The following is a 27,571-nucleotide window of genomic DNA, read 5'->3' on the forward strand; positions in this document are numbered from 1 at the left end:
TCAAACTGAACAAATTATATAGTCAATTTAATGACTAGTAAACTCCAGTAGTCTATATAGAAAGTAACTAACTACACTTGATATGTTGCAAGGATTAGATTGGTAACTGCACACAGGCATTTTAGGCAGTTTTCAGCCATTCCCACTGAAAATAATGTTCCAAAAATACAGAAGAATCCAATTCTGAATTTTTGCCATGCAAATGTTGGGCTTCTGTTCCTTCCTTATGTTGTAACAGATCAAGTCAGAGACCTTTCTTCATGTGAGTAGTACATCTTGAAAAGATATACTCTAACAGTAACAATCACACAGCAGGTACAGAGCTCTTTATTTTGATGCATTTTTCTGTCAAGAAATTAGCACAGTTGTCCTCTAGTTACATCATTCTCATGCTGCATGCAAGGCACGCCATTTATCTAAAGGACCCCTGTTAGGTATGTATTTAACTCCACAGCCATCAGGGATGAGGCGCTTCTCAGACACCATGTCCTCAAACATATCAGCATTGAATTTGGTGAAGCCCCATTTCTTAGAAATATGGATCTGGAAAAGGGAGAGAGAGAGAATAAATGAGAATGGCCAGGAATCCAGCAGCCTATATCATTTGTCTTCAAAGAGCTAAGAGTCACGAATGCCTACATTCTGATTCCATCTAGAGGCAGTTACCATAACATATGAACAAGGCAGGGAAGGGAGAACATGTCTCTTGGATTGCTTCCCAACCCCTTCATCAGCAGTGGACATAGGAGGCTTCTATATTTTTTTTCTCTGTGCTGAACTATATTTGTGTTTCCCACATACTTCATCTGCATGCTAGTGTATATGTGTACTGGGAAACAGTCAGCTCTGGATCATGTGAGCAGAAGGGAGAAAAGAGGAATTACACTGGATCAATTGGCAGCCTCTGCTGGTTTGGGAATTCTGGGCATTGAGAGTCCACACATCTTAAATTTGCTGAGGGTGAGAAACATTACCATTCTCCCACATAGATTCCCTGGGGACATTACTTTTCTCTGCACTCCCAAACCAGATTTAGGCCATGTTTGTACTTTTCCCCTAATTTCTGCCCCCCCGCCCCGTTTATTCCTATTGTATTCACTATTCAAATGTATCCTGCTGACAAATAAGAATCCTAAGCCTAGTAGGTGATCTATTTCCAGCACTCAATGGATTTGGAAAGAATAAAAAGAAACTCTTATGGAATTGACAAATCTATTTTGATTATGGTGAGACATAAATGTAACAAATCAGAGATAAGAATAGCAACGCAATGACATGGTCTCCCAAGCAAAATGAGATATTTAACATATTTACAAAACCTACCTTCTGACGTCCAGGAAATTTGAATTTGGCTCTGCGCAGCGCTTCAATAACATGCTCCTTGTTTTGCACCTTGGTGCGGATGGACATGATGACTTGGCCAATGTGCACACGGGCCACAGTGCCCTGAGGCTTGCCAAAAGCACCACGCATTCCAGTCTGGAGCCTAATAAGAAGCCAAAGCATAATTTGCAAGTTGTACATAGAACTGATGCTGGTGCCATCAGCGAACTACCAATCAAGCTCTTTTAGCATAATTTCTCAACACTGAAGTCAACCACTCACATTCTGCTTGTTACTATACTTGACTAATATATGTTCCCAAGGTCCCTTAAGGTGCTCTGTACAACAAACAGAGCACGTACACAACCAAGAGAATTGCTGTGTGCAGACAGTGCACACCAGCCACTGATAGCAACAGTGGTTGGTCGGCTTAATTGACTGCAGGTTCATTCTCATGCTTTCCCACATACCAGACACACCAAAACTGGTTCTGTAACACATTTTTTACCTGTCAGCTCCAGCACATGATAACATTTTGTTGATGCGGATGACATGGAAGGGGTGCAGGCGCACACGGATGTGAAAACCGTCCTTGCCACAACTCTTCACCATGTATTTGTTGGCACAGATACGAGCAGCTTCTAGAGCTAAAGGTAAACACAAGGTATAAATATGGCAGATTTCAAATTAGTAGCATTCAAGCAGATAGGTTGTACTATCTGCTACTTACCTTCTGATGACAATTGCTCATATTCATCTGACACCATGTGCCCACAGAGTGGGAACTCATCAACCTTAGCCTTTTTCCTGCCCAGATCAAATATCCTGATCTTGGGATCTGAAAAAAAAAAGGGGGGGAATAAACATTCTTATACATGGTCATATTGAAATAAATGAGCATCAATTTCTGATATTCTTTATCAATTGTGAAATTATTGATTAAGAATCAACATTTTGATGAGGCAACTGGATCCTCTTAGCCAGAAAAGGATCAGAATCAGTATTACATGGCTCTCCAAAATTACAGCTATGCACATTATTAAATAGATTTTTAAATAACATTTAAACCCAAGAAATGTTAACATCCTACTTACCAGGAACACCCCTGCAGAAGCGGGACTTAGGATAAGGCTTATTCTTGCAGTATCGATAACTAGAGAAAAATAAAAGTTGTGAGAGGGAAATTATAGTTCCTTGATTTAAATAAATTGGTATTACTCTCTTTTGGTGAAATGTTAAGTTGAGAGAGTATTATTTAGTAAGGTGGTCTTAACAATTTCCAATTGGTCAATCTGTTACTGAAATGGAGCAGCGGGGAAGATCAAGAAACTGGCTTTAGAGGTAAACCATATCATATCATCCTTCTAGTACAAAGCCATTTATTAATCTGAAGAAAAATGGCAGAGATGTATAGCAGAGAATTGCTTCCTGCAGCACATACTTGCATTTTTATATTAATTAAAATGGAACAGAACACTCCAGCCCTCTTGGCAATTTGTTCACTTGCCACTGGAAAGTTTATGCTTTATTTCCAGGTGAATTCTTTTTGCCTGTACTTACTCTGTGATGACTTACAATTTAAAGCTGCCCTGCATCATGAACCAAAAGACTAGAAATGTAAAATAATGGACAATCCTGAATTTTGCTATCCAGGACCATCTATTGATACTTTTACATGTCACACTGAATGCTAGAGGGAAACTGTTCATTAATCAATGTTTCTAGTCCTGACAGATGGATAAAACTCGTGGACTTAGCCTTCTCTCAAATGTCATTCAAATATCATTCTATGTTCCTCATTTCACTCCTGCAAGCCTGACAGCTTATTTTGTAGTGTCTGCTCAATTAGATTTCAAGTCAACCACCCTTGGGGGGAGGGGGGAGCAATCCAATTTTAGAACTCCTTTCTCTAAACACCCTCCCATCAGAAAACATCAAGAATGCTGCTTGGTGTAAGCTTTTAACTCGTATGAAAGCATGTCCAAACCCAGTATGTTACAAACAGCTATAAATCAGATCTGCCATTTAAATGATCTCACCTGTTAAACCCATGTTACATATACACATTGCAAAGATAGATTAGACTGTTGCTAAATGTTCGCTCATAAATTCTATGAAGGCAATGCACACAAACACACACACACATATAATTTACATAAATGCCAAGTACTGTTAACATATTAGAATCAGGGATAAGCATTAGAAATAACTATTTCCTTCATATCTTGTTCACAACTAACTACCACTAGGGAGAGATGCAGGGCTTATTATGGACTTTGCATTACAAGCACAGGAAATATTTTTCCAAACCATGGTTACTAATATTATTTAAGCATCCCATGTTGGCTGCAAAAGGATTTTTGTTGCCATTAGTGATTGTCCCGATCACTGCAACCCATATACAGCAGTTATACTAAACTCTCAAAAAAAGTCCAAAAGGAATTTGCTGTTTAAAGGACGACCCAAACAACTGCTGCAGTTTCCTCTAAAACCTGTGTCTCTTAAAAAAGTTTTTTGTTCTCAGAGCTATTTTCCACTTTTAAAATCTACGGAGGAACCCCCCCCGCCCCCCAGAGGGATATATATTGTTTTTGTTCATATGGTGCATATTTGTCAGTACTTATCATATTATAAAATAAAACTGATGCATTTGTAGAATATTTATTGGATCGTGTAAAAAATTGCAAAGTTAAACCTTTCAGATATTATCATTTTTATGAAAAAAAACCTAATTAAAAAAAAATACGAAAATAGTGACACTATTTTTTTTTTTAACCAGCGCAAGTGTGTTCAATATCTGGCAAACAGTTTTGATTTTACCATCCTGAATGGTTGTTGGGGGACCACCCCCCCGGAGTCCTCCGACCACACTTTAAGAAACAGTGTTTTACGAGCCAAGCCTCCCTCCCTCCCTCCTTCCTCCGGAAGAAGCCCATCGCCTCTTCCCAACGAAAAGCCAGCCACGCTCCCTTTGCTCAATCCTGGGGGGGGGTGAAGCGCTTCACCAACTCACCAACGTGCTGGTCGGCGGCCCATGACTGCGGCTCTGAAAGAGAAAGAGGTACAGTATTTCAGTCCCGGCGCTCAAAACGAGACCCGGTCTGAGGCCTAGTTGGTTTCCCCATCCCTGAACCGCGTTACCCGCCATCACACGCGTACATACCTCGCCGAGCGGAAAGAAAGTGGGGCAGCGCCTGCGCACCACTTATAAATGTCACCGCTCTAGGATGTCTCTTAGGGCCATAGAGAAGTCCCCCCCCCCCCCACCAAGGGATCCTGTTGCTGGGAGGGGAGTCCATAAGAGGGCACACCATAGAGAAATGGGATAGACCAACCCCGAATGCTTCTCAAATGGGGGTTGTGTGTGTTATGCTGTTGGGAAGGGGGAGGAGGAGGAATTATGAAGGTGACAACACAATAGGCGTTTCGTTTGATACAGTCGGGATATTTATGTTGTTTTATTCCATGATTTTGAACTTTGATCATAGGAGCGTTAGAAAGAAGGGAACGAGTTCGTTTAAAATCTCATAATATTTCAATAAGATTGAATTTTGGATTTGAGTGCAGGACACCGCTCGACAGGCATTCTATTTCTCCCACAACATTCGAGTGAATGGTTAGTTCCCAAAGTCTCGTTTTAAGTTATTTTTCAGTGCCTCAGTCAGACTATAGTAGGAAGATATAAACTGGGGTTAAATCCTGTAATACGGGATTTCAAGATTGTGTAAATTGGCTTTTAGAAATAATTTGGGTGCGAACAGTTTTATTGTATTGGAATTTTCAGAAACAATTCAAGCTGTTGAGGCTTTTACACGGTCGTGACTAACCCATCTCTCCACTTAACTACAAAAAGACATAACTTCTAGGCATGTTTGCATAAAACCAACGCAACAGTAATAATTTTGCATCCATTGGACATGAGAAACACATTGTATTACAGCAGTTTTATCTCGCCATATTCAAATTATTCCAAGCGATTTCCAATAACAACATATAACGTCAGTGCAATATTCCGGAATACTCTTAATATGAATGAAAAATTCAATTCGTAATTAAAGCTATGGAGGGAAAAATTTTCCTATCTCTATGGTTGCAAAAACCATAGAGTCTCTCCCCCTCCCACATATGGCGCATGAGCTTCGCGCGATCACGCGCGCGCGAATACGGAGACGCGCACGGGATTTTGTCCTAAGTCTCGCGATACCAGGGTCTTGTTATCCACTCCATGCTCGTCTTTCTGAAGGAGACTGAAGGATGGCCGTTTCGGTGGTTTTCAGCACAACTAGGCAGCTTTGGAGACCGACTCTGCTGGTTCCTCGATCGGTGAGAGGGTTATTATATACGGTTTTAACCTCGAGTTTACGGGATGCGAAATGAAATAAGGATACTTTGGTTTGTTCAGGGGGAAATGGGGGAATTTGCTGCGATTTTTCTGATTGGTTGGAGTGAGCCTGGTAGGCGGCGCAAACGGAGAAAGAGGCTTTTGCATTGGTTGGACGTCTTGATAGGGGCGTTTCCCAAATAGGCGATATAGGTGGAGTGGGTGGGATTATTGCTCTTGGATTGGAAAAGTGAAATAAAACAGCTATTTTGCAAAATTGGATGATAAAAATCACACGACGAAGACAACGTATGCACTTCAAGCTTACTGGTTTGCAAGAAACGGATTCAGATTTTTTTTTTCCCGGGTGGAAAAAAATGGTCTTAAATAAAGGAGGTGCTTCTTGAAAAGAGGTTCTGGAACTACAGTAGTGGCCAAAATTGTGGAAACCTTTTGAGAAAAGTGTATTTTTGAGGTTTGATTGCTAATAACACTTTTTTTTTTTGAGTTTCAAGATAATCATATTCCAGTGCTGGAATGGCCAGGGAATAGCCCAGACCTTAACCCAGTTGAAAATCTATGGAGCTGACTAAAGAAACTTGTTAGTCAGAAGCGACCCAGCAATAAAACTCAGTTAATAGAAGCAATCCTTCAATCTTGGTTTCACATTATAACAGCTGCAGAACTAAAAGACTTGGTTCACTCCATGGGAAGCCGTTGTTAAGGCCGTAATTCATGCTAAACCCAACTAAGTATTAACTGACATGGTGATAATTTTTGTATCTCTTGTTTTTTCTATGGTGATCATTTTTGTATATCTCATTTTTTCTATGTGCTTCACTTTTCTTCTTTGTACTGTAACTGCTATTCTAACAGCAAATCCTTCATAAAAGTTATTGCATTACATTCTTGATTAAATTATCTTTCCATTGATATATAATTTTATGGTGGTACTCCATGAAAAAGTGGTGTTATTAGCTAATTTTAGAAAATACACTTTTCCCAAAAGGTTTCCACAATTTTGGCCACTACTGTAGCCAAAAATTTGTAGCCAAAAAAATCCTGTTTGAGAACAGAATTTAACTGCAATTTACCCACAATTTCTTCATTTTTTTCATTTAATTTAATTTAAATGAAAAAAGCAATTTGTTATTGTTAAACACTGGATAGTTGTAGGGAAGGCCTTATGGATTTATTAGAGATAGGTGAAATTGATTCTGGCTATTTTTGCACACAGCTGCTCAAAGTCATTGGGAACTCACTGCTTTTTTTAAATGATACGTTGCTGTAAAACATCCGAACAGTAGCCTACTATTTTATTTTTCATGTTGGAAGCAATGATCTGTTTAATAATCTCATCTAATTAATTTCTCTTTGCTTTGGTTTTGAAAACCTAGAAACAAGTGAGTGGGGAGAAGGGGGAAATTGTAGCTGTTATTGACAAGCATTTTTATACCTTGAGTGCCATCACACAGAATTTAGAATATATTTACCTGTATTTGTATACATTTTGCTGAAGTTTTTCCACATAAACTTTTCTTCTATTCTGTCATACAAAACACAGGATATCCACCCCTTTTCCTACTTCCTGCCTTTTCTGATTGTATAGCAAAAATGTAAAGAAGAGTGTAGAAAATTAGCCCCAAGTGTTTCTCACCATTTGCTCTGTTACATGTGACTGTTGGGTGTAATTACATCCTTAACTTACAACATTTAGTTCATTTAGTGACTTCAAAGTTACAACAGCACTGAAAAATGACTTATGACCATTTTTCACCCTTACAACCATTACAACATAGTCACCTGATTAAACTTCAGGCGCTGGGCGATGCTTGCAGTGTCCCTGGGTCATGTGATTACGTTTTGCAACCTTCTGACAAGTAAAGTCAGTGGGGAAGCCAGGTTCATTTAACAACCGGGTTACTAACTTAATAACTGCAGTCATTCATTGCAGTGATTCACTTTTAACAAAAGAAAAGTTGTAAAATGGGACAAAATTCACTTAACTGTCTTGCTTAGTAAAAAAAAAAAAAAATGGGCTCGATTGTAGTTGTAAATTGAGGACTATCAGTACTCAGCAGGGCTTTTAAAAACCACTAGTTTGCTAGCAATGTTGTTGCAATAGGGAAAGAGAATTCTCTGCAGGCATGGCTGCTCATTTTTTTTTAATTTGATTTATATGCCGCCCTTCTCTGGAGACTCAGGGCAGCTTACAATGCGTTCATTTCACTTCTCACTAATATCAGTGGGGAGAGGTTTCAGCAACAGGCTTAGGGCCAATGTTAAATTATTCCTGTTATAGGAAGCTTGTGGGTAAATCCTATTAATGGAATTATATTCAAGTTTAGAATTGCATCCTTAACGTTTTTGTGCATTTTTATCATTTAATTTGAATTTGAACAAAGTATGTGTGGATTGTTCTGGTTGTCCCAATTTGATTTTCTGTAAATCGCTGATGTGAATATATCCCGATCTTGTTTCCCTCTTAAGAATCACAGACTTCTAGATTCTCAAATGTGTTCTCTTACCTGTCCTGTTATTTCCCTCTGTCTTACAGGTGCAGGCTATAACAGATGGCAATCGCAGAAATATTGCCTCAGTATGTATAATTTATGCATCTTTACTGTAGAAAGATTTTGTTGTGAAAAACCATACTCTGTTCCATATTACAGCATTCCCCAACTTGATGCTGCATATGTTGGTACAAGTTCCATAGCAATTGTTTTAGATGGTCAGGTTGGGATCTGTGTAAATATCATGCTGCATTGGACCATAAGGAATGGGGTTTTCAATATTGAATGTAAATTATCTTTCTCTTCATTCAAAATTAAAGCAATATATATTCAATATATTTAGACATTTTCTGTATCGTTCCAATTTTAGTATATGTGCTGCCGAAGCAAGCACAATATATTTAGACATTTTCAGAACTGTTAGGCATTAGGAATATGTATAATAGGGACCTTTTCCAAATTGCCCAGTCATGTATTTTGATAGCTAATTTAATTAGCAAGAGCAAATAACAATACTGTAAAAGATCAGAGCATGCGATTGCAATAGATTTAAGCCATTGGAAAATGTTTTCCCAATCTTTCATTTTTTAAAAGATGCTTGTTTCATTCTTTTTTCACTTAATCTTTCAATCTTTCATGGTCCCTTTTGTCTTTGAATGAAACTTGGGCATCTCTGCAATCCTGAGTGATATTGCTTCCTGAAGTAAAACCCTGCAGTTTGTTATGGTTTATTTTAGGACATAAAAGTTGTAAATGCTTTGTCTGAATTCAGTATTTTATAAATATATTTTATAATTTCTTTACCTTAGGAGGAGAGAGAGTGTTTTGGAAAAATAATGTAAAAACAGTAGTAACAAAATTATTCACAGATGTTATGATGCTTAATTTTATATTTTCTAAGATTAAAACAGGCATTTTTCTTTTCTCTTTTCCACTGTGCCCTGTTCCTGTCACATCATCTACAGCAACAGAGTATTGTAAGTAATTTTCCTACCTCATTGTTGCATGGAAAAATTAAAGAGCCGGCCAAGGGCTGAAGGCTGTCTCCTGTAGTTTCTGAATATCTAAGAGAATTGTAAATCCCTATTCTGGAAAATCCTGGGCAAAAGATGGTTAATTTTATATTTTTTATTAAAAATATTGTTGCAGGTTCAGAACTGAGGGCAGAGGTCCATTGTCAAAAATCTTTTCCTTTCAGCGACCAGCCAGATCATCCCCAGAATTTCTGAAAAAGCTTTTCTATGCAGTTACTCCCAGGAATCCAAATATAACACAAGAGATTGGGTCTGATTCCTTTTCAAAGCCCAAACCTACCTGCCTCAGACTTTGTCTCCCAAGGATGCCCTATTCTGTCCAGAGTATCAGATAGTGCACAGGCTTCTTTGTCCCATTGAATTGTCCCCCCATCCGCCTTGCAATGGACAGCCACAGGAAAGACTTTCATGATTCTCCCCCCCACCCCCGCCCCCTTTTTTTATGGATTGATGATGTTCAATCATGCAGACTATTTGAGAAGACTATGGACGATAGGATTGTTTGAAATCATCCCTTCTCTCTCTCCTTTTTTTTTTTTTTGTGTGTGTGTAGCCTCCCCCAGCCAAGTATGGAGGTCGCCATACTGTGACCATGATCCCAGGAGATGGGATTGGGCCAGAGCTCATGCTTCATGTCAGAGAATTGTTCCGGTATGGTTTCTTTCTTTTCCACCTTTCTAGAGCTATACCTAAAACAAAGGCAGCCTAACTCTCATCACTCACCCTGGTAATGCTGGAGGTTTCCATTTTCCTTGGACTGTTTGTCCCAGATCTCTCTTTTTCTCTGCCCCAGGCATGCCTATGTACCCGTGGATTTTGAGGAAGTTCTAGTGAGCTCAGAGGCATCCGAAAGTGACATACAAAATGCTCTTATGGCTATCCGCCGTAACCGTGTGGCTCTCAAAGGTAATGATGGTCCTTTGTCCCACATAGATAATCTTGGAGTTGGAAGGGCTAAAACAAAAAATGGACCTTTGACATTATCTGTGCTAATGAAAAAGGCTGGAAAGAGCCAATGTTATATGAACATATGAGCACAGAGATAGAATTGTATTGCTGAGATATGAGAAGTTAATGGAGTTTGGAATGGAGGTGGATTCAGTAATGCCCTGAATCTTACAGTGAGAATAAAGAATCACTGTGGTCTTCAAACCTAATTGGAAGGGTTTTTAAAATGTTTCTTAAAAGGTATAAACAACAAAAAGTGATTCTATAAATACATTTCTTGGAGTACCTTTCTTGGTCACTTTTTGTTTTGCTGCTCAGAAAGCCAGAGCCTTTTATTCATTTTCTTTTCCTGACCTTTATAGGAAACATCGAGACAAACCATAACCTGCCACCTTCCCACAAATCCCGGAACAACATACTGCGGTAAGATAAAGGCTCAACTTAAAATGGCAGGCAGAGCTTTGGAACTATTTAAGCCAGACCTGCACAAATGTTATCTTTGAGGCAAACAGACAGACAGCCATATCTGTTGCTCCAACAGCAACACAAGTCTGTTTGACTGAGGTCTTAATATTAAGAGAACTAGAGGTGGTGGTCCATGTTTGGGAAACACTTTTGCCGATAGGATGTTCAGCTTGTGGTTCAAAGCTGATCAGTTAGATCAGGGGTCTGCAACCTTAAACACTCAAAGAGCCATTTGAACCCATTTCCCACAGAAAACACCAAGAGCCACAAAACCGTTCCCGTGCCTGACTATTTCTTGAGTGGCCACAAGCATATGTAGTTGAATTAAACGTTCTGTTTTCTTCTGAAACTTTTCTTTTCTTGGATTTATCCATGGTTGGCCTACCGGGGGTTGAAAAGCTCAATAAATCGCGTGCTGGCAGGTGTCGCACATTGGTGGTTGTGACGTATATTTTGAGTGACGGAGCCGCAGTAGAGGGGTGAAAGAGCCACATGCGGCTCCAGAGCCGTAGGTTGCTGACTCCTGAGCTAGATTCAAGAAGAGGGATATTGCCTGTTTCTTTGTGGGCTGCATTTCTCCTGGTGCTTTCTTAAGCAGCTGAGAAGCAGTGACTCTCCACTGTGTGAGCTTGCCTTTTCTGTATCTCCACAGTACTAATTTGGATCTCTTTGCTAATGTGATTCATTGCAAGAGCCTTCGAGGTGTGGCAACCAGGCACCATGATATCGACATCCTCATTGTCCGGGAGAACACAGAGGGGGAATACAGCAGCCTAGAACATGAGGTGCTTTTATTCAGGAAACTTATGATGTTCTTTTCTCTTTCCACATTCGCTGCTAGCCTCAACCCCATTTGCATGGCGGGGGGGGGGGGGAGAATCTCTGTCCTACAGGTGTACAGTTGTTTGCTTTGCTGCACTGAGGAAGGTAAGGGAATGGTGATAGCGCTGTATGGAAGACTATAGAACTAAGTGTCTTTACAATGTTGGAGCATCAAAGGTCATGGCCTGCCAAGTCAGAAACTTGTGGACTGAGAGTCCTCTTCATTTAGGAGCTGTCCGTTGGCAGCCCAGAGACTATCCTACTATGTATCTTTTTTTACCTTTAAGGCAAGACAAGGTACTTGCAAAGATTGTATAGGTACAAGGGAAATCACAAGCCAAGAACTGACTTCCTGTATGAAATGGTTCTCTTAAGTCAGGATTTCAGTTTTCTTGCCCTGTAGACACCAGGCCCTGGTGGAACCCAGGAGCACTGATCATGTCCTTTCCACAGAGTGTCTCTGGCGTGGTGGAGAGCCTCAAGATCATCACAAAAACAAAATCGCTGCGCATTGCTGAATATGCTTTCAGGTTGGCACACGAAGCTGGTCGCAAGAAAGTGACAGCTGTCCACAAGGCCAATATTATGTAAGTTGGAAGATAAAAGACTGAGTTCACGTATCACAGCAGTCCTTAATTGGGTGAACTATGATTTGTCGAATAAACCATAGTGGGCTGACTTTATATAACCTACCACAAAAGTTGTGGCTTAGTATGAAGTGCGAATTGTATGTAGAATATTCTGTAGCCTAATAGTAACCAAGCTCTGGGGCAAGTGCTGTCAGATATAGTACCTGTATTTTTCCCATATAGATCCTTTTCAGGTTTAGGATAGTTATTTTCTTGTGCTGTGGGGTGGAGACAGGCCTTTTCTCTGTTTTCTCTTGCTCCACAAATATTCTTAACTCTTCTTCTGAAGCTCTCATTGCCTCTCTTATTTTTGCTGGAGACCCACCATTTGCTGTGGCTCACTTGTTCCTCTTTTCCTCCCCTAAAGGAAACTGGGTGACGGTCTGTTCCTGCAGTGTTGCAAAGAGGTGGCATCTGGCTACCCAAATATCACCTTTGAGAGCATGATTGTTGACAACACCACCATGCAGGTACCGTCATGTTGGTTTAGTTTTAAGTCCAGCTGCGGCTGTAGGAAAGCTGCTTTACACCAAGTAAGGCCCTTGGGCCATGTTGTCCATTAGATTAATATAAGTAACAGGAGCTTTCCGGGCTTCCAGACAGAGTCTGCTTTGAAGTTCACGGGACTGAATTTAGCAATCTCTAATCTTATTTCTTGATTAGGGTTTGTGCTTTTTTTATATGGTGGACAGAAATGATTTTAATTGGAGGTCTTTATGCATACTTTCAGTTTAGATGCAGAGGAATCACCCTGTGTCTCCTTAGAATGGATAAGAGAGAAAAAAAGCATGTTATGAATACTGGGATAACTCACTGCTTTTTTTGAATCTCCAGCTGGTTTCCCGCCCACAGCAGTTTGACGTCATGGTTATGCCTAACCTCTATGGCAATATTGTCAACAATGTCTGCGCTGGATTGGTTGGCGGTCCAGGCCTGGTCCCAGGAGCCAATTATGGTCGTGACTATGCAGTTTTTGAAACGGTAATGTGCGTGAGATGGCTACGTTTTTGAGAGGGATGGATCTCCAAATCACAACTCGGTCATGATAAACAGTAAGGAAACACGGGCAGATATCTTTCCATCCACTATTGCAATATTTCCCAACTATTGGATGCATAACATTGGTGAAATGCAGGAGGAGCCTAAGTGGGATACAGGCTCATCGACATGGTTCAAGCACCTCCTGGTTGGTCAGGCTTGAGGAACTTTCAGCAGTTCCATCTGGAGGTGACAGAGCTTTGCAAGGATCAAAATGCTTTTTTTTTTAGTAGTTTGGTCCTTTGCTGGTTGATGCTGTAAAGAGGAAAAGAACAATAGAATAGTTTTCTTCCTACTGCGGCTGTTAAGAGAATATCACGATCCTCAATCCTTCTCTTTCTTACAATTAAGCGCCCTCTAGGTTTCGCTCACATTTGACTTTGCAAGCTGCTGCCAGAAGCAAGATGTCCACTCTCCCTTTTCTCTCACTTCTCACTGCTGCTTATAAAGCTGTGATGGGGAACCTGTGGCACGCAGTGTCCTCTCTGATGGCATGCGAGCCGTTGCCCCAGTTCAGCTCTGCTGCGCATGTGTCTCCTGCCAGCCAGCTGGTTTTTGAGTCTCTGCCGCACATACGCAGGGGGCGTGTGGGGGGGGCAGTGTGTGCATGCCCAGGGGGGCTCAGGCGTGCGCATGCTCATTCACACGCGCTTTGGACACTCGGTCCGGAAAAGGTTAGTCATCACTCTTATAAAGCAGTAAATGTCTTACAGAGAACAGCTATGCTCTGTTGACTGCCTTTCACCTCAGCTTCTTGCCTTGCCTTTCAGTTAATAATGTCATGACTAGTTTGCGTTTTGAAACCCTAGCAGCAGAACTTATTCCAATTGCTATTGACACAATACTTTTGAATTCTGAAAATTGGCAGTAAATCAGAGTTGGTAATGATTAGTTAAACCATTTGAGTTCCAATTCTTTATCTGTTCAGAACCCAAGTTAACCTGACAGAATGCCTTAAATATGTCTTCCTTGAAAAAAAGTGGTCTGCTTTATTTCTGTCATGGCAGGACCCAGGTTCTTTGATAGATACTTCTCGACTTATAGCCATTTGTTTAGCAATCCTCCAGAGTTAACAATGGTGCTGGAAAAAAAATGACTTGCGCTTATGATTGTTGCAGCATCCCCAGTTGTGATCATTTTTGTGCGCTTGACAGCTGGCATGAATTTATAATGTTGCAGCAATCTGAGGTCATGTAATTGGCAGCCAGCCAGCTTCTGACAAGTGAAGTCAATTGTAGAAGCGGGATTTGCCGTATTTTTCACTCCATAAGACGCTCCTGACCATAAGACGCACCTAGGTTTAGAGGAGGAAAACAAGAAAAAAAAAATCTGCCTCTGCCTCCCAGCTTCATCCGGTATTCATCTGGCTAGTGTCCTTGCAGCAAACAGCCTGGTCAGCTTCAGCATGTTATCACAGCCCCAGTACATGACTCGTCAGGTTGCACCCACCACTGGTCAGCTGAGCAACGGCTGGATCCCGGCTTCCCGTAGCCCTGCTGGCCAACCAGAAACGCTGCCATTGCTGCCTCCTCCATGTCTGCTGCCTCCGCCAGGGAACACTGGAGCCTTCACTGCCAAGCAGCTGATCGGCGGTTGGATTGGCCTCCCGGAATACTGCCGATCAGCTGTTCCAGGTGGCAGGGATCACTGCTGTCATTTGCCGCTGCTCTCACCTATATTCGCTCCATTAAGAGATACAGACATTTCCACCCACTTTTGGGAGAAAAAAAAGTGTGTCTTATGGAGGGAAAAATACAGTAATTAATGATGATTCATTTAACAACTGCAGCAAAAAAATTTTTTGTAAAATCATGCACAATTTCTTCAATCATCTTGATTAGCAACAGAAATTCTTGGTCCTAATTGTGGTTATAAATCAAGAACTACCTCTACAATTATTGTGGGACGTAGCACACAAAAGGTTGAGGATGTCTTGGGGATATTACCGAAATCATCCCTTGGCCTTTCCTTTTCTCCTTTTCCCATTTCTCCATAGGCCACACGCAATACCGGCAAAAGTATTGCAGGCAAGAACATTGCGAACCCCACAGCAATGCTCCTCGCCAGCTGTATGATGCTGGATCACCTTAGGTAGGTGGCCTGAGGGTTAAATGAAGGATCAGACTATACTGATGGGTTCCTAAAAGGGAAAGGTGGGATTGAAATGAATAAATAATCCCTGCCATCATATTGGGGATGGGAGAAGAGAGGCTGGTTTGGGTTGCTGTTCTTAATAAAGATCTGTCATCCATTACAGGTTGCACAGCTACGCGTCTGTGATCCGCAAGGCAGTCCTAACCGCCATGGATGATGCGGAAGTAAGTTGCTCTTATTCTGATCTGGACAGTCCTTGATCAAGATATTGGGAAGTAACAAGTTTTTTTAAAAAAAAAGAAGATCTAGTCACTTGGACTTTAGGGACCAGTAGTGTCCTTAGAATCTCTTGAAAAAGTAGGAATGAGTTTCTTGATACTGGATAGAATCTATTTGGGTCTATTGCCATAATAAGCATTATATTACACAACATGCTGGAGGGAGTAGAAGCAAGATGTTTTCCTATTCCAGAATGGAATAAAGTTGCTCTTAATATTTGCCTAGGGAGAAATTCACAGAAGAGCTCAAGTAAAATAGATGTGTTGTAGATGAAAGCCAGTTTGGTGTAGTGGGTGACCTTGGGCCAATCACTCTCTCCCAGCCCTAAGAAGCAGGCAATGCCTACCCACTTCTGAAATCTTGCCAGGAAAACTGCAGGGACTTGTTCACACAGTTGCCAGAACTTAACACTGACTTGGAGGTGAGCACACATGTACACACACAAAGATGAAAGATGAACCATTTTTCTGAATAGTATTCAGAAATAGTATTCTAGTATTATAGAGCCATCTTTTTTGTGATCTTCTCCAAGAATAGAGTATAAAGTGTCCTCAAAAGCCTTTGATCTGCAACAACGGAAAGACTTGCAACTGGTTCTTCTCTAATAACGGAATTTTGACATTGGAGAGGAATAAAAAAATTCCAGAAAAAGCCATGGGATACACAGGATGTCCCAGTCTCTCTTTCTTGACTTCCTCTGCAAAGTTATGGGGCTGTACATCAAACATCCCAGCTGTCAATGATGTAATTCATACTGATCGCATTGGGTACAGCAAAAAGTCAAAAGAAGAAGAGGATCTTATCAAGTTTAATTTTAAGTAATATCCTCACTTATGCCAGCCCTGCTCAGGAATTGTAGTTGCAAAAGGCCAGATGTTCAGCACTGGTCTTCAACCAATAGTGGGACGTCTATTGCTACAATGCAGTTGAGAGTGAGGCTGGCTTAGTACAGTTCTGTATTTTCTTCTCTTTAGACCCACACGCCAGATATTGGGGGCCAGGGTACCACCTCAGCAGCCGTTCAATCAATCATGAAGCAGATCATCAAGCCTAGGTCTCACCTGGCACAGGTAAGAGAATAGAAGAAAGAAGTTCCTAGATTGGGGATAGAGCTGGTTGCAGTGAATTAATTGCATGTTTGGGCTACAGGGCATGCCAGACACATGAAGACAGCTGCATTTATTTTTAGTAGGAAATAGATGTACAGGCAGTCCTTGACTTATGACCATTTGTTTAACAAACCCAAGTTACGAGGGTGCTCAAAAAAGGTATTTCTGATTCGTCCTCTCATGTCCATTGCAGTGTCCCTGCCATCATCATCAAAATTTGGGCACTTGAAAACTGTTCTGTATTTACAATGGTTGCAGCATCCCAGGGTCACATGATCACTGTTGATGACCTTCCCAGGGAGCTTCCAACAAGCTCTCTCTCTCTCTCTCTGTGTGTGTGTGTGTGTGTGTCAGATTTGCTCAATAATTGTGATAATTTGCTTAATGACCATGGCAGAAAAGATTGTAAAATCAGGCACAACTCACTCAATGACCACACTGTTTAGTAATGGACATTCTGGTCCCAATTGTGGTTGTAAGTCAAGGATTATCTGTAAAGCAAAAGGGGAAAGGGATAATGGGCAGCAGGAATTGTAGCCTACTCCAATATGACATTGGTCACGTAAGTTTTATATCCATCAATTTTCTATGACAGAAAGTTTGGGGAATGACCCAAGTTGGGAGGATACCAGATGGAAAAAATATTCTAGGTTTTCTTTTTAAATTGTTTTACCCATAATAAAAGCCAAGAAGACATTTAGAAGAGGTCACTGTAGGTAAGATCAGGTTGAAATGTAACTTGCCTTGCCCTAGGCTTTTGTCTTTTGCAGTGTAGCAATTTAGCAACATAGCTTGATTCTGTCCTGAAAGACACTATCTAATAATATTACTACATTTGCTTTTTGTTTAATAGTAAATGAAGCTGAAGGCCGAAGCTATTCCAGCTACAGCAGATACCCATTCTTTTTCTTCAGTAAAATCAAAGGAGCAACTCTTATGAATGGTGCAGACCTTTTCATTTTAAACTATTCAAATATCCTTCTTCTGTATATAGTGTGTAAATTAATGTTTCTCACCCAGCTCCCTGAACTGGAGATAATAAATGTAAACAGAGAGGTTTTCTGGACTCTTATTTTTAGCCTGGTTGATAGAAAATCGTAACAATAAAAATAAAATGGAGTGACTTGGAATAAAAATGAATGCTGAAGTATCCTGAAAAATCAAGGTCTGGAGAACAGTAGCCAGATCACCTACTTTGAACCAGGACTGGCTATTCAGTAGAGAATGGGGAATGTTGTGGGCAACATTGCAAAAACGGCATTGCTGCTGTTATCTTTGAATCTATGAATGTTGACCGAGTGCCCTTTGTCGTTTTTATACAAAAATTATAATTATTTTGTTTTAGAAAATAAAAGTGAGCTTTTACTACAATGCATCCCCCCCACCCAACGTATGAATAATATAGATTTTCTAATTTGCCTACCTCTTGTGCTATTGGCAGAATGGAGATTCAAACATGGTTACTCTGAGTCTTACTGTCTCAATGAGCTGTTCTCATTTAAAAGGAAAGTAATATTCCTGCTGCAGAAAGCATGGATTTTTAAAATAGATAGTTGAGCAGGGCCAGTTTGAAAGTGCATCAAAACCGCTAGCTTCAACTTCCATGCAAACTGGCCCGTTTCTGTTCCCATCCCTGTTAAAGCTTGTCCACAAGAAAGGAAGATTCAAAAGTTATTGCAAATATTTTAATGAAAAAAAAATGTTTTTTGAATTCAATCCCTGTAACAGCACAGCATTCAAAACACTTCCACACATACTTCCCGCCCCAACACTGGCACACATGGGACACCTCTAAATCAAGGCCATGGCTTCTCATTGGGGAGATAACAGTGCAAGAAAACAGTTGTCTCGCTTTCATTGGGTTTGGTTCTGTGGCAACACAACTTTGGTATAAACAGTATTTTCACCCAGATGTTCCCCATTCACTGCCCCAGGTTGAGACTGGAGTGTTCAGAAGAATCAGAACCACATCTTTTACTTCCAGCTTCATACCACAGATTCCAGATTCAAGACAGCTGAATCTAGTTTCCACAGAAACAGGAATCCCAACTTAGCTTCAACAGAATGTCTCTAGGAAAAGGAAAGGACATTTGGCTTTACGCCTGGCTCCAGGTCTTTATTTCTTTTGCATTCCTTTCCCAGGACATTTGGGAGTGGAAAAGGGGGGGGGGGAGGCTTTATATGCAACAGTTCTCACTTTTCTTCCCTTCCTTATTCAGTGCATCCAGCAAACAATAGGTAGACTCCATTGTAAAGGCACAAAGTAGCTTGAATAATTTTGCTCAAAAGCTTTTTATGAGCAGCTGTTCTTTCTTTGAAAAAAAACTGCTAAGCACAAGTATTGAAAATCAGAATAGGAGTTGCAACAGCAGCCCAAGATGGCAACAATGTGAACAATCCCAAACATCTGCCAAGAAAACACACTAACCGCACACATACAGCTAGCTTGATTTCCCTCCCCCCCCCAATCCTGCAAATGATAACGGGGATTATTCTCTATTCCTAACCATCTCAAAAGTTGGATAAAAAAATGGGCTAAAGGAAATGAAACAGAACAGAAGTAAAAACAACACTGGACATCACAAGGCATATTAGAAAAATCAGACTGCTTAAAAAATTCTTACTACATATCTTTCAAAAAATTTTCCAACCACAACTTATTTTTTGAATTGAGTTTTTCAAGATATCAAATGATGAGCAGATATGCAACCCCTGATTAGTGAAAAGCATGCATATTGGGGGCTATAGTCTAATAATATGGAAAGGGGCCATAAATGCTCCTGGAAGGAGGAGGGATACTATTACATCCTTCTGTTTATTCAGCTGCTGATCAAACTTTAGAGAATCTTCCCAGAAAATGTCAGAAAACTTTATCGAAGTATTCAGAATCCACTGGAATAAGAATCCTTCCTCTCCCACTTTGCTATTGATGTAGTTCTATTTCTTTTTCCATGAGTTTTCTCATACTGCTACATACTTCCCACTTAAATTTCTACATCAATATCATGTAACGCTACAAAATTTCATTCACCTGTATAAATTGTTGCTCAAAAAAAGGCCACATTTTCTTGGAGTTAAAATAGAAATTTAGGCAGGGGAGGGGATATATTTTCTTCCATCAACAAGAGTTGGCAGCTCTTTCCAGCTTCTTGCTCCAACTCTCAGGTACATCCAATTCACCATCCACCTTGCACATACCCATTCCTCTGAAATTACTTTTCTGTCACACTCATTTGGTTTTTAAGAGTGGGAACCTTTAAACACATACCTTAAAAGGGAGAGAGAGAAAAAAACCAAGAAATCTCAGAACTGGTTAAAAACAGTCAAACAGCATTATCTCAATGGCACCTAGAGACGATGGCCACTGTCAACCAAGAAGGCATATGCTAACAAAAGAAGAAGAAAAAAGGGCAAGAAATCCTGGTCATCTTTCATTTGTGCTTCAGAAGTAGCCATAAATTGATGTGTGGGATCCCAGGCCAGCCATACGAACTCTAGCTTAATCAGCCAGAGTCTCCAATTTTGGAACTAAGAGGAGTAAACATTCTTCCCCACATCCATCACTCCAGCAAAGCGGGCTATACCACAAGCCAGGAAATGCCACGTGGGCCAGAATTCCCTTACTTCACCAATCAGTTTGTTTTAGCAAGGTCTGTCTCTAAGAGTTTAGCCATGGGTGCTCAAGGCACTGGGCAGCTGTAGCACGGTCTTCTGGGATGTATTCCATCATGGGCAACAGGAAATCTGTGAACTGGGCTGCTTGTTCGAGAGGCCACTCATATTTCTCCACCAAGACCTCGTATAGTCCCCAGTGCTTCAGGTTCTTTATGTGACGTAGTTCCCCTAGCAAGACAGGCAAACAAATGGGAAAGTTGGAAAGGTCTCAGCTGATACTGTGATGACAGTGATCAGCAGCAAACCTAACATGTTTAAGTTCATAAGGCCATACGTGTACAAGGTAGATACAAGAGAATATCGATGGAGAATGTGGTTGAATATTAAAGGCACTGACATACAGCCATGATATAAAGGTTTACAAGCTGCTTCTTCATGAAAGCAACTTCATTCTGGATCTCACCACAGTAAACATTGCAACCTTTATTCAATTACTGCAAGCGGGTAAACCACTATTTGCACTGGTTCACCAGAAAGCTTTAAGCGTTTCCAACCTTCACCCTGTGCCTGGTTTTTTGTTCAGGAGAACTTGACCTTTCTCAACTCTCTCTCCTTTAAACAAACTTTGAACACGCCTGCATTGGAGCAACGTTTCCTCTAAAAGGTCCCCCTCCAAAAGTTACATTTTCCAACTCACCTCGCCGGTTGAAGTACTCACGCGAGTACCGCCCCGAAAGAGCAAAGTGCGGGGGGATATCACCAAGTAATTCAACAATGTGGGCAATATGATCTGAAAGAAGGAAAGCATTAGTGCCATGAGCCTCCATCTGGGGCTCTGCTACAAGCTATGAATACAGGGGATTCTGGAATTTATAAGCCCGAGAGATGGGCCTGCTATTTCTACATCTTTGAGTAACTGGCTGGGTATTCAAAACGGAAGAAAAGAATTAATGTCAGGTAAAGAACTTTCTCTTTGGTAGCAATAGGAAGTATTTATTCATTCAATTTGTATAGCCTCTCATCTCAAACCAGTGGGAAGTGAACAATCATAAAAAAAAAATTGGAATGGTTAAAATACAATACAAAAAAAATAAATACAAATAGCAGCCAAGAGATATTATAATCCATCGGTGTCAACATAGCCAGGAAATGGTGCCCTTCACACATTTTGGCTCCCAACCCAGGTACATAGCCAGGTCTTCAAGGCCTTCCAAAAGGCCAGCAGGGTTGGCTGGGGCCATCCTGATCTCAGGAAGGAGGATGTTCCAGAGCAGGGGTCTCCAACCTTGGCAACTTTAAGCCTGGCAGACTTCAACTCCCAGAATTCCCCAGCCAGCAAAGATAGCTGGGGAATTCTGGGAGTTGAAGTCCACCAGGCTTAAAATTGCCAAGGTTGGAGACCCCTGGGATAAGTAATATGGAGTGATCTTGGACTAACGTATCCCTAGAATTCTTTACCTGCCCAATTCAAAGCGATATGGGTTTTCCCTTTCCCTTTCCACATTGAAATTGTTTCCTCAGCATTCCCTGTCATGACCATGATTTCAAAGTCAGTCCAGTCGCTTTCTCAGCATAACCCTCCAGTGTTCCAGCTTGCTTCACAAAAATCTGCAGCATCACCCCACACCGGTGTTTCTCAACTTTAGCAATTTGAAGACGTGTGAATTTCAACTCCCAGAATTCCCCTTTAGTCCATTAAGGACTTGAAAGATGCCACGATCGAGAAACACTACTCCACACTCATCACCCTCCTCAGTTCAACCGGCCAGTGTTCCTTACCTTCGTCCCTTGTATAATCTTCTCCAGAGTGAGGTTCAAAGAGATAGTCTCCAGTTGCCAACTCAAAAGCCTACCGAATAAAAGAGGGAGGGAATTTATCTTGTGAATGGAGATAATAATACAGTGGAGCTAAAAGAAAACTTCCCTTCCCTAGAACCCATGATATTTCAAATGAATCATTTTTCAGGATTCCAATTCTCAACCTATTCTTTGTTGAGCTTAAATGTTTATTTCATCACACCCTAAAAATCCGTTCACAAATCTACAAGGGAAAGGACTGCACTGGCATTATTTGTGGGCTGGATTTTACATATTACTCATCTAAAATTTGCTTCAGCAAATGTGATTACATAGTTAGCTTAAGGCTGGGATCAGCAACATGCTACTCATTGGCAGCAGAAGGTGGTATATCACCCCATCAGATTACTGACAAAAGATTTCAGGTGATTAATCTGGGTTGTGACTCCTAAACATACAGTTCACACACATCATTTAATCATCATTTAAAAGCATCACAAGAAACTTTCAAAATTCTTTACTGTGTGTTTAAGGTTATCTACCTGTCTTTGAAGTATAGGGAAAACCTACCTACTGGTTTTGGGTGGTTAAAATAATTAATGTAGGATTTGGTAAGGGCTTTTGTTCTGTTTTACTGCTTTAAATGCAAAGTTATTACCTTATAAATACAAACAAGCAACAACCTAACATTTACATACTCAGTTTGAAACAAGTTTGCTTATTATCACAACCGCCACAGGGAAGTGAAGAAACTGTGAGCTAGCTGTTTATAGGATAATAAATTAGGTGTCAAAATTACTTGTTGTTGCAAGGGAATTCACAGCAGAACTTGAAAAATATGTCGGTCGATGGTTAGATGCAAATTGCACTAAAAATGTGTTGAAATTAAAAATCTATTCTGCATAAAAGCAACTGTCAGCAGAATTTGGCATAAAAGTTATAAAGAAGCCGAAGAAGAGAACTTACCATACATGCTGTGCTCCAGATATCAGCTGGAGTGCTATAGACAGCACCGATCAGGACCTCCAAAGCCCGATACTGGCGAGTCTGAATGTCTTCTGTAAAATGTTTGTGCTAAAGAAATTACGAAGAGAATGAAGAACCATCCATCCCCTCTGGTGTGTGCCTAGCATATATCCTCGTCTTCAATTCTTTGGACAAACAGTCTTTCAAACAATGACCCAAATATTCTTCCTGCCATGTCTAATTCCTCCTACAAGATTTTTAGCCTACCCACCCTAATGTACACCCACAAAGTAATTCTCCCAGGAACAGAGCCTACCTTGTTCATGGTATTAAATGGCTTTCATGTAATTCTTGCGCTCTGGGCTATCAATGCATTAATATGTTACATCTGCCACCTTCTACCTGAACTTTGAGGGACTGAAGAAAATAGAAACATTTGGGATCTTTTCAGCAAAATAAGGCATGGAATGCTTAAGGTTAGGGGGAAACTGTGATTCGTCATGAAATTTCCTCCACACCATAATGAGAAAAAAACAACAACAACAGACAAATCCCATTTAGTCTCAAAATAGAAGACAGCTCTTTATGTGGAAAAGACAGAGTCTAGTTCCCAATTTGAATTTGACTTGAATGCTGAGGCAGAAAATCTCTCTTTTCAATAAGCTTTTATTCCATCTGCAGGCACTGATCTGCAACAATTCTCTGTCTCCCTGTTCTTTTTAGTAAGATAGACTCAAGGGCTGGGCTGACACAACAATTATTCACAGCTAATTGAACTGCGGTTTACTTAACCCAATTGTCTGGTTTCCAAGATAGCAAGCCATAAATCTATCACCTGGGCTAAGCTCATATAATCAACAAATCACAGATTAGGCTCCAATGTGGTTGGTTACATTGTGGTTTAGTGTATCCTGGCAATATAATTAGAAAGTGGAAGTTAGCAAAACAAACAAACAAACAAAACCACCTTGCAAGGCATTTGTTTTAGAAAATTGGAAATGAAGCTAAAAGCAACGATGCCTCACAGCTTACATTACCTTGGCAAAAGCAGAATTTGTGAAAAGCATTCAGCAAGTTCATGAATGTGAGCCAAAAAACTCTTGGCTCAATTCTGGATCATAAAGTCAACTTTCTTATGTCAATCTTCACCAACCAGGACTCCTCCAGCTATATGACTTAAATTCCCTGAATTTCTCAGACTGCTGAAAATTCTGGGAATCCAAAAAGTGGTCAGATCCACAGATCCACATGACGTAATGAACTACAAACTAGCCAACCACAAACAAACCTACTATGTTGCGTGAAGCCAGCCAACGTGGCTACTTCAATATTTTGAATATTATACAAACTTAGCAAATTAGATAAACAGATTGAACAGTTAACTAGATATAAGGATGGCTTCTGAACTACAACCACTGGGCAACGTTTGCCCCACCTATTTTAAAAGGATTTAAAAAAAAAATCTTAAATGCTGATGGGGTAAAGCAGAAATGTGCAGCTATTAATACCCTGTTTCCCCTAAAATAAGCCCTCCCCAAAAATATTTAACCGCATGCGCAGCTGGTCCCTGCCATTTCCTCTGGTTAGGGTTAGGGAGACAGAGCTGAAAATCAGGTAAGACGGCAAGAGGAGCCCCGTCTTGCTCCATGCACCCCAAAATAATAAGACATCCCCAAAAATAAGGCCAAGCACTTATTTCGGGGTGCAAAAAAATATAAGACAGGGTCTTATTTTTGGGGAAACATAGTGTGTATATATATATATATATATATATATATATATATATATATATATATATAACCTCATTCTCAAGGAATATAAAATCATGATTGTTACTACAATTGGGACCAGGAATTTCTGTTGCTAAGCAATGTGGTCGTAATGTATGTCACATGACCACAATGCTTAGTAATGGTAATCCCTGTAGTCTCCATTGCTGCTTTTAAGCAAGGATAGTGGGTTGTTAAGGAAGCACCCCCTCACAGCTTCCTGCTGGCTTCCAAGAAACAAAGTAAGTGGGAAAACGGGCAGGATATTGCAAGTGCCAGGTGACTCATAAGCAGGCTGGCAGGCAGGGAAATGGCTGTTGCTGAGCGGGAGAAGGAGCAAAGGGGCAGGGTGTATTGTTGGGCAGGTGTGTCACAAATGTGGTGGGGCTGTGGATGGCTGCTGCCAAGTGGGGAGGGTATCAGAATGGATGGGGAGACATGGCACAACTGCAGTGAGTCTCAAGGTGTGCAAGGGTGCATGGGTGGGAAGGGGAGTCTGGGTGCAAGTGCAGATGGGATGAAGGCAGAAAGGGAGGTGCAGTGGGGCTTTGGGTGGCTGCTGCCAGGTTGTGTGCGAATGGCTGTGTATGTGCAAGTGGCTTGAGGGGGGCATGGTGCAAATGAAGAGGAGCTGGGGGAGGGCGGTGTGAGAATGTGCAAGTGGTGATGAAGGAGCAGCATGAGTGCAGTAGGGTTTGAGGCTGCTGATGCCAGGAGGAAGAGGGTACCCGAATGGCCAGGGAGGTGCAATGTGAGCGCAATGAGGCTTGAGTTCAGGTGGCCAGGGAGCACCGGGTTCCAACTGGTGTTACCACCGGTTCTCTTCACGCATGTGCTTTGCGCGTGATCGCCGCGGGCATGCTCGGTCGAAGAGGTTGTAGAAAAAATGCTTTTAAAAGTAAAAAAAAAAAAAGAGCCTCTGATGAGGTAGGCGGGGTAAGCAAGTGGCGACTGGGCCAGGGACCGGTTCAGGAGCGCGGCCAGCCAATCTTATTACCAGTTCTCCGAACTACTACGAATTTTTACTACCGGTTCTTACGAACCGGGAGCTCCCGGTGCGAACTGGGAGCAACCTACCACTGGCGCCAATCTTACGCTCTGCGCAAGCGTGTTAAGTTTCTACCCAGCTGAGGTGTGGCAATCAACTCTGCCACACCTATCAGCTGGACTAAAAAAAAAAAGGAATAAAGGTAAGAATAAAGTGGGGGCGGGCGGGAGGGCCCAGCTCTCAGTCTAAGAGAACCTGTTCGGTGACTTCACATTGTCACCACTACCGGCTTGGCCGAACCGGGAGCAACCCACCACTGCCAGGGAGGTGTGTAGCATGAGTGCAAAAGGGCTGGGGAAAGATGCGTGGGGTGGGGGAGACTTACCCAAGCAATTTGTGACCTTCCTTGCCAGCCTCCCCATTGTCTTTGCTTGTGGGAATTCAGCAGAGATCGCAAGTTGTGATCATGTAATTGTGGGACACTGCAACCATTGCTAAGTGCAAGTTGGTTGCCAAGTGCCCAGCTTACAATCATGTGGTCATGGGGTTGCTGGGACAGTCGGAACTTTGTGAACCAGTCATAACTACCACTCATTCAGCACCATTGGAACTTCAAACTGTCACTGAAGGAGTAGTTGTTAACCAAGGTCTACCTGTATTTTCATATACATCATCCTGATCTTTTTAGAATAAGGGTAGAATATATAGTTAATAAAATCATGAATTTCTGGATTCTGCAAACATGTAACTTTCCACTGTGTTGTTTCTGTTGTATACAGCAATTTATTGACTAGAGAAAAGATAGAAATTCAATTCTATGCCTCCAAGAAACGTATTTTTTGGAGTATAAGACATACTTTTTCCCCCTCTTAAAAGAAGCTGAAAATTTTGGTGCATCTTATACTCCGAATGTAACCTTGCCCACCCGCCAGCCCCCACCCTTTGGTCTTCACGCGTCCTCTTCCTGGCTGCAGATTGCCACAAACAATGGCTCGTTGTGGGGCTCCGTGCATCGCATTTTCAGCCTCCAAACTCTCCGTTTGAGAGCCCTTCAAGGCTGCGGGGATCGCCAAAGCATATTGCCGCCGATCGCTGCTCCAACACGTGACGCATTTGGAGGCTGAAAACGCGATGTGTGGTGCCCAAAATGGTTACCCGGAACAGCTGCTGCCTTTTCTTACCCCTTCTGCACTTTGCCTGCTTTAGTCACTAGAGTTCCCTCCAACAATCAGCTGTCCTTTTAAAGCTGTTTTTCAGCCCCAATATGGCCCTTGCGAGCGAAGCGATCTTCCGCGCTTTGCCTGCTTTTCTAATTCAGACAACCATTTGTCTGAAGTGGTATAGGGTTTCCTGCTTAAGCACGGGGTTGGGACTCCAAGGTCCCTTCCAATTCTGTTATTCCGTTTCCATTTCCCCCCTTCAGTGTAAAAGTTTTCCTTATTCTTCCTATAGGAATTTTCATGACTTTCCGTTTTGTAACTTCCTAAACAAGCCAGATACCCTTTGCAACACAACCCTAATTTTCCATTCCCTACAGGCAGCAACCATTATTGGGGAGGAGAAAAAGATCTGCACGAATTACTCACCACCCAACAAGCATTGCCCAGATCTGCAATCTTCACTCTGATCTTGTCTGCGTTTTGGGGTTCCAAAGGGTTCACCAAGAATTCAGAAGTGCCAAAAGCTGCCCAGACATGGTAGAAAAGAACAGAGTTAACAAACAAGAACCATTGTGAGGAATCGCAATAAAAGCACACGAACCTCCTCTCTAGAATGGAAATGCTGCTCTAGCATCATTTTGGGGGGAGGGTCACCGTGACATGGAAATCAGAGCTAAGGAGGAGTTTTAATTCAGGGATAA

General features: G+C 41.4%; 3 protein-coding genes and 1 non-coding gene across 8 annotated transcripts in view; 1 reads left to right on the forward strand and 3 right to left on the reverse strand.

Moving 5' to 3' along the window:
* Window positions 1–311: 311 nt before the first annotated feature.
* RPL10 (ribosomal protein L10) lies at window positions 312–4,428 on the reverse strand. Its single transcript, XM_070938149.1, has 6 exons — window positions 4,337–4,428; window positions 2,418–2,476; window positions 2,054–2,161; window positions 1,832–1,970; window positions 1,324–1,486; window positions 312–543 (listed from the first exon to the last, which is right to left on the reverse strand). The coding sequence occupies exons 1-6, from the start codon at window positions 4,357–4,359 to the stop codon at window positions 388–390; spliced, it is 648 nt and encodes a 215-aa protein (XP_070794250.1). The 5' UTR covers window positions 4,360–4,428; the 3' UTR covers window positions 312–387.
* Window positions 1,634–1,767, reverse strand: LOC139313556 (small nucleolar RNA SNORA70). Its single transcript, XR_011600149.1, has one exon. It is a non-coding gene; the product is annotated as a small nucleolar RNA SNORA70 (small nucleolar RNA).
* Window positions 4,429–5,532: 1,104 nt separating the features above from the next.
* On the forward strand, window positions 5,533–17,650 carry IDH3G (isocitrate dehydrogenase (NAD(+)) 3 non-catalytic subunit gamma). 2 transcript variants are annotated; one of them, XM_070938138.1, is made up of 14 exons: window positions 5,533–5,646; window positions 8,202–8,243; window positions 9,069–9,134; window positions 9,745–9,842; window positions 9,985–10,097; window positions 10,502–10,562; window positions 11,257–11,389; window positions 11,880–12,013; window positions 12,423–12,525; window positions 12,890–13,036; window positions 15,090–15,184; window positions 15,351–15,411; window positions 16,441–16,536; window positions 17,429–17,650. In XM_070938138.1, exons 1-14 carry the CDS (start codon window positions 5,578–5,580, stop codon window positions 17,429–17,431), a joined length of 1,221 nt encoding a protein of 406 aa, XP_070794239.1. In that variant the 5' UTR covers window positions 5,533–5,577; the 3' UTR covers window positions 17,432–17,650. The 2 variants fall into 2 exon arrangements, with proteins under 2 accessions (XP_070794239.1, XP_070794240.1); XM_070938139.1 differs by having other exon boundaries at window positions 9,123–9,134.
* Window positions 17,651–18,252: 602 nt separating this feature from the next.
* Window positions 18,253–27,571, reverse strand: part of SRPK3 (SRSF protein kinase 3) — a 34,267-nt gene continuing 24,948 nt past the window's right edge. For all 4 annotated transcript variants that reach the window (XM_070938133.1, XM_070938131.1, XM_070938132.1 and 1 more), the window contains 5 exons: window positions 27,297–27,394; window positions 22,954–23,061; window positions 21,970–22,039; window positions 20,888–20,980; window positions 18,253–20,418 (listed from right to left, as the gene is read on the reverse strand). In XM_070938133.1, coding sequence (XP_070794234.1) covers window positions 20,234–20,418; window positions 20,888–20,980; window positions 21,970–22,039; window positions 22,954–23,061; window positions 27,297–27,394 — 554 coding nt within the window. In that variant the 3' untranslated portion in view covers window positions 18,253–20,233. The remainder of the gene's footprint in view (window positions 20,419–20,887; window positions 20,981–21,969; window positions 22,040–22,953; window positions 23,062–27,296; window positions 27,395–27,571) is intronic.

The sequence above is a fragment of the Pituophis catenifer genome, unplaced genomic scaffold, assembly GCF_029215685.1.
Source record: "Pituophis catenifer annectens isolate HBS135680 unplaced genomic scaffold, rPitCat1.0.hap2 SCAF_2, whole genome shotgun sequence".
NCBI classification, from domain to species: domain Eukaryota; kingdom Metazoa; phylum Chordata; class Lepidosauria; order Squamata; family Colubridae; genus Pituophis; species Pituophis catenifer.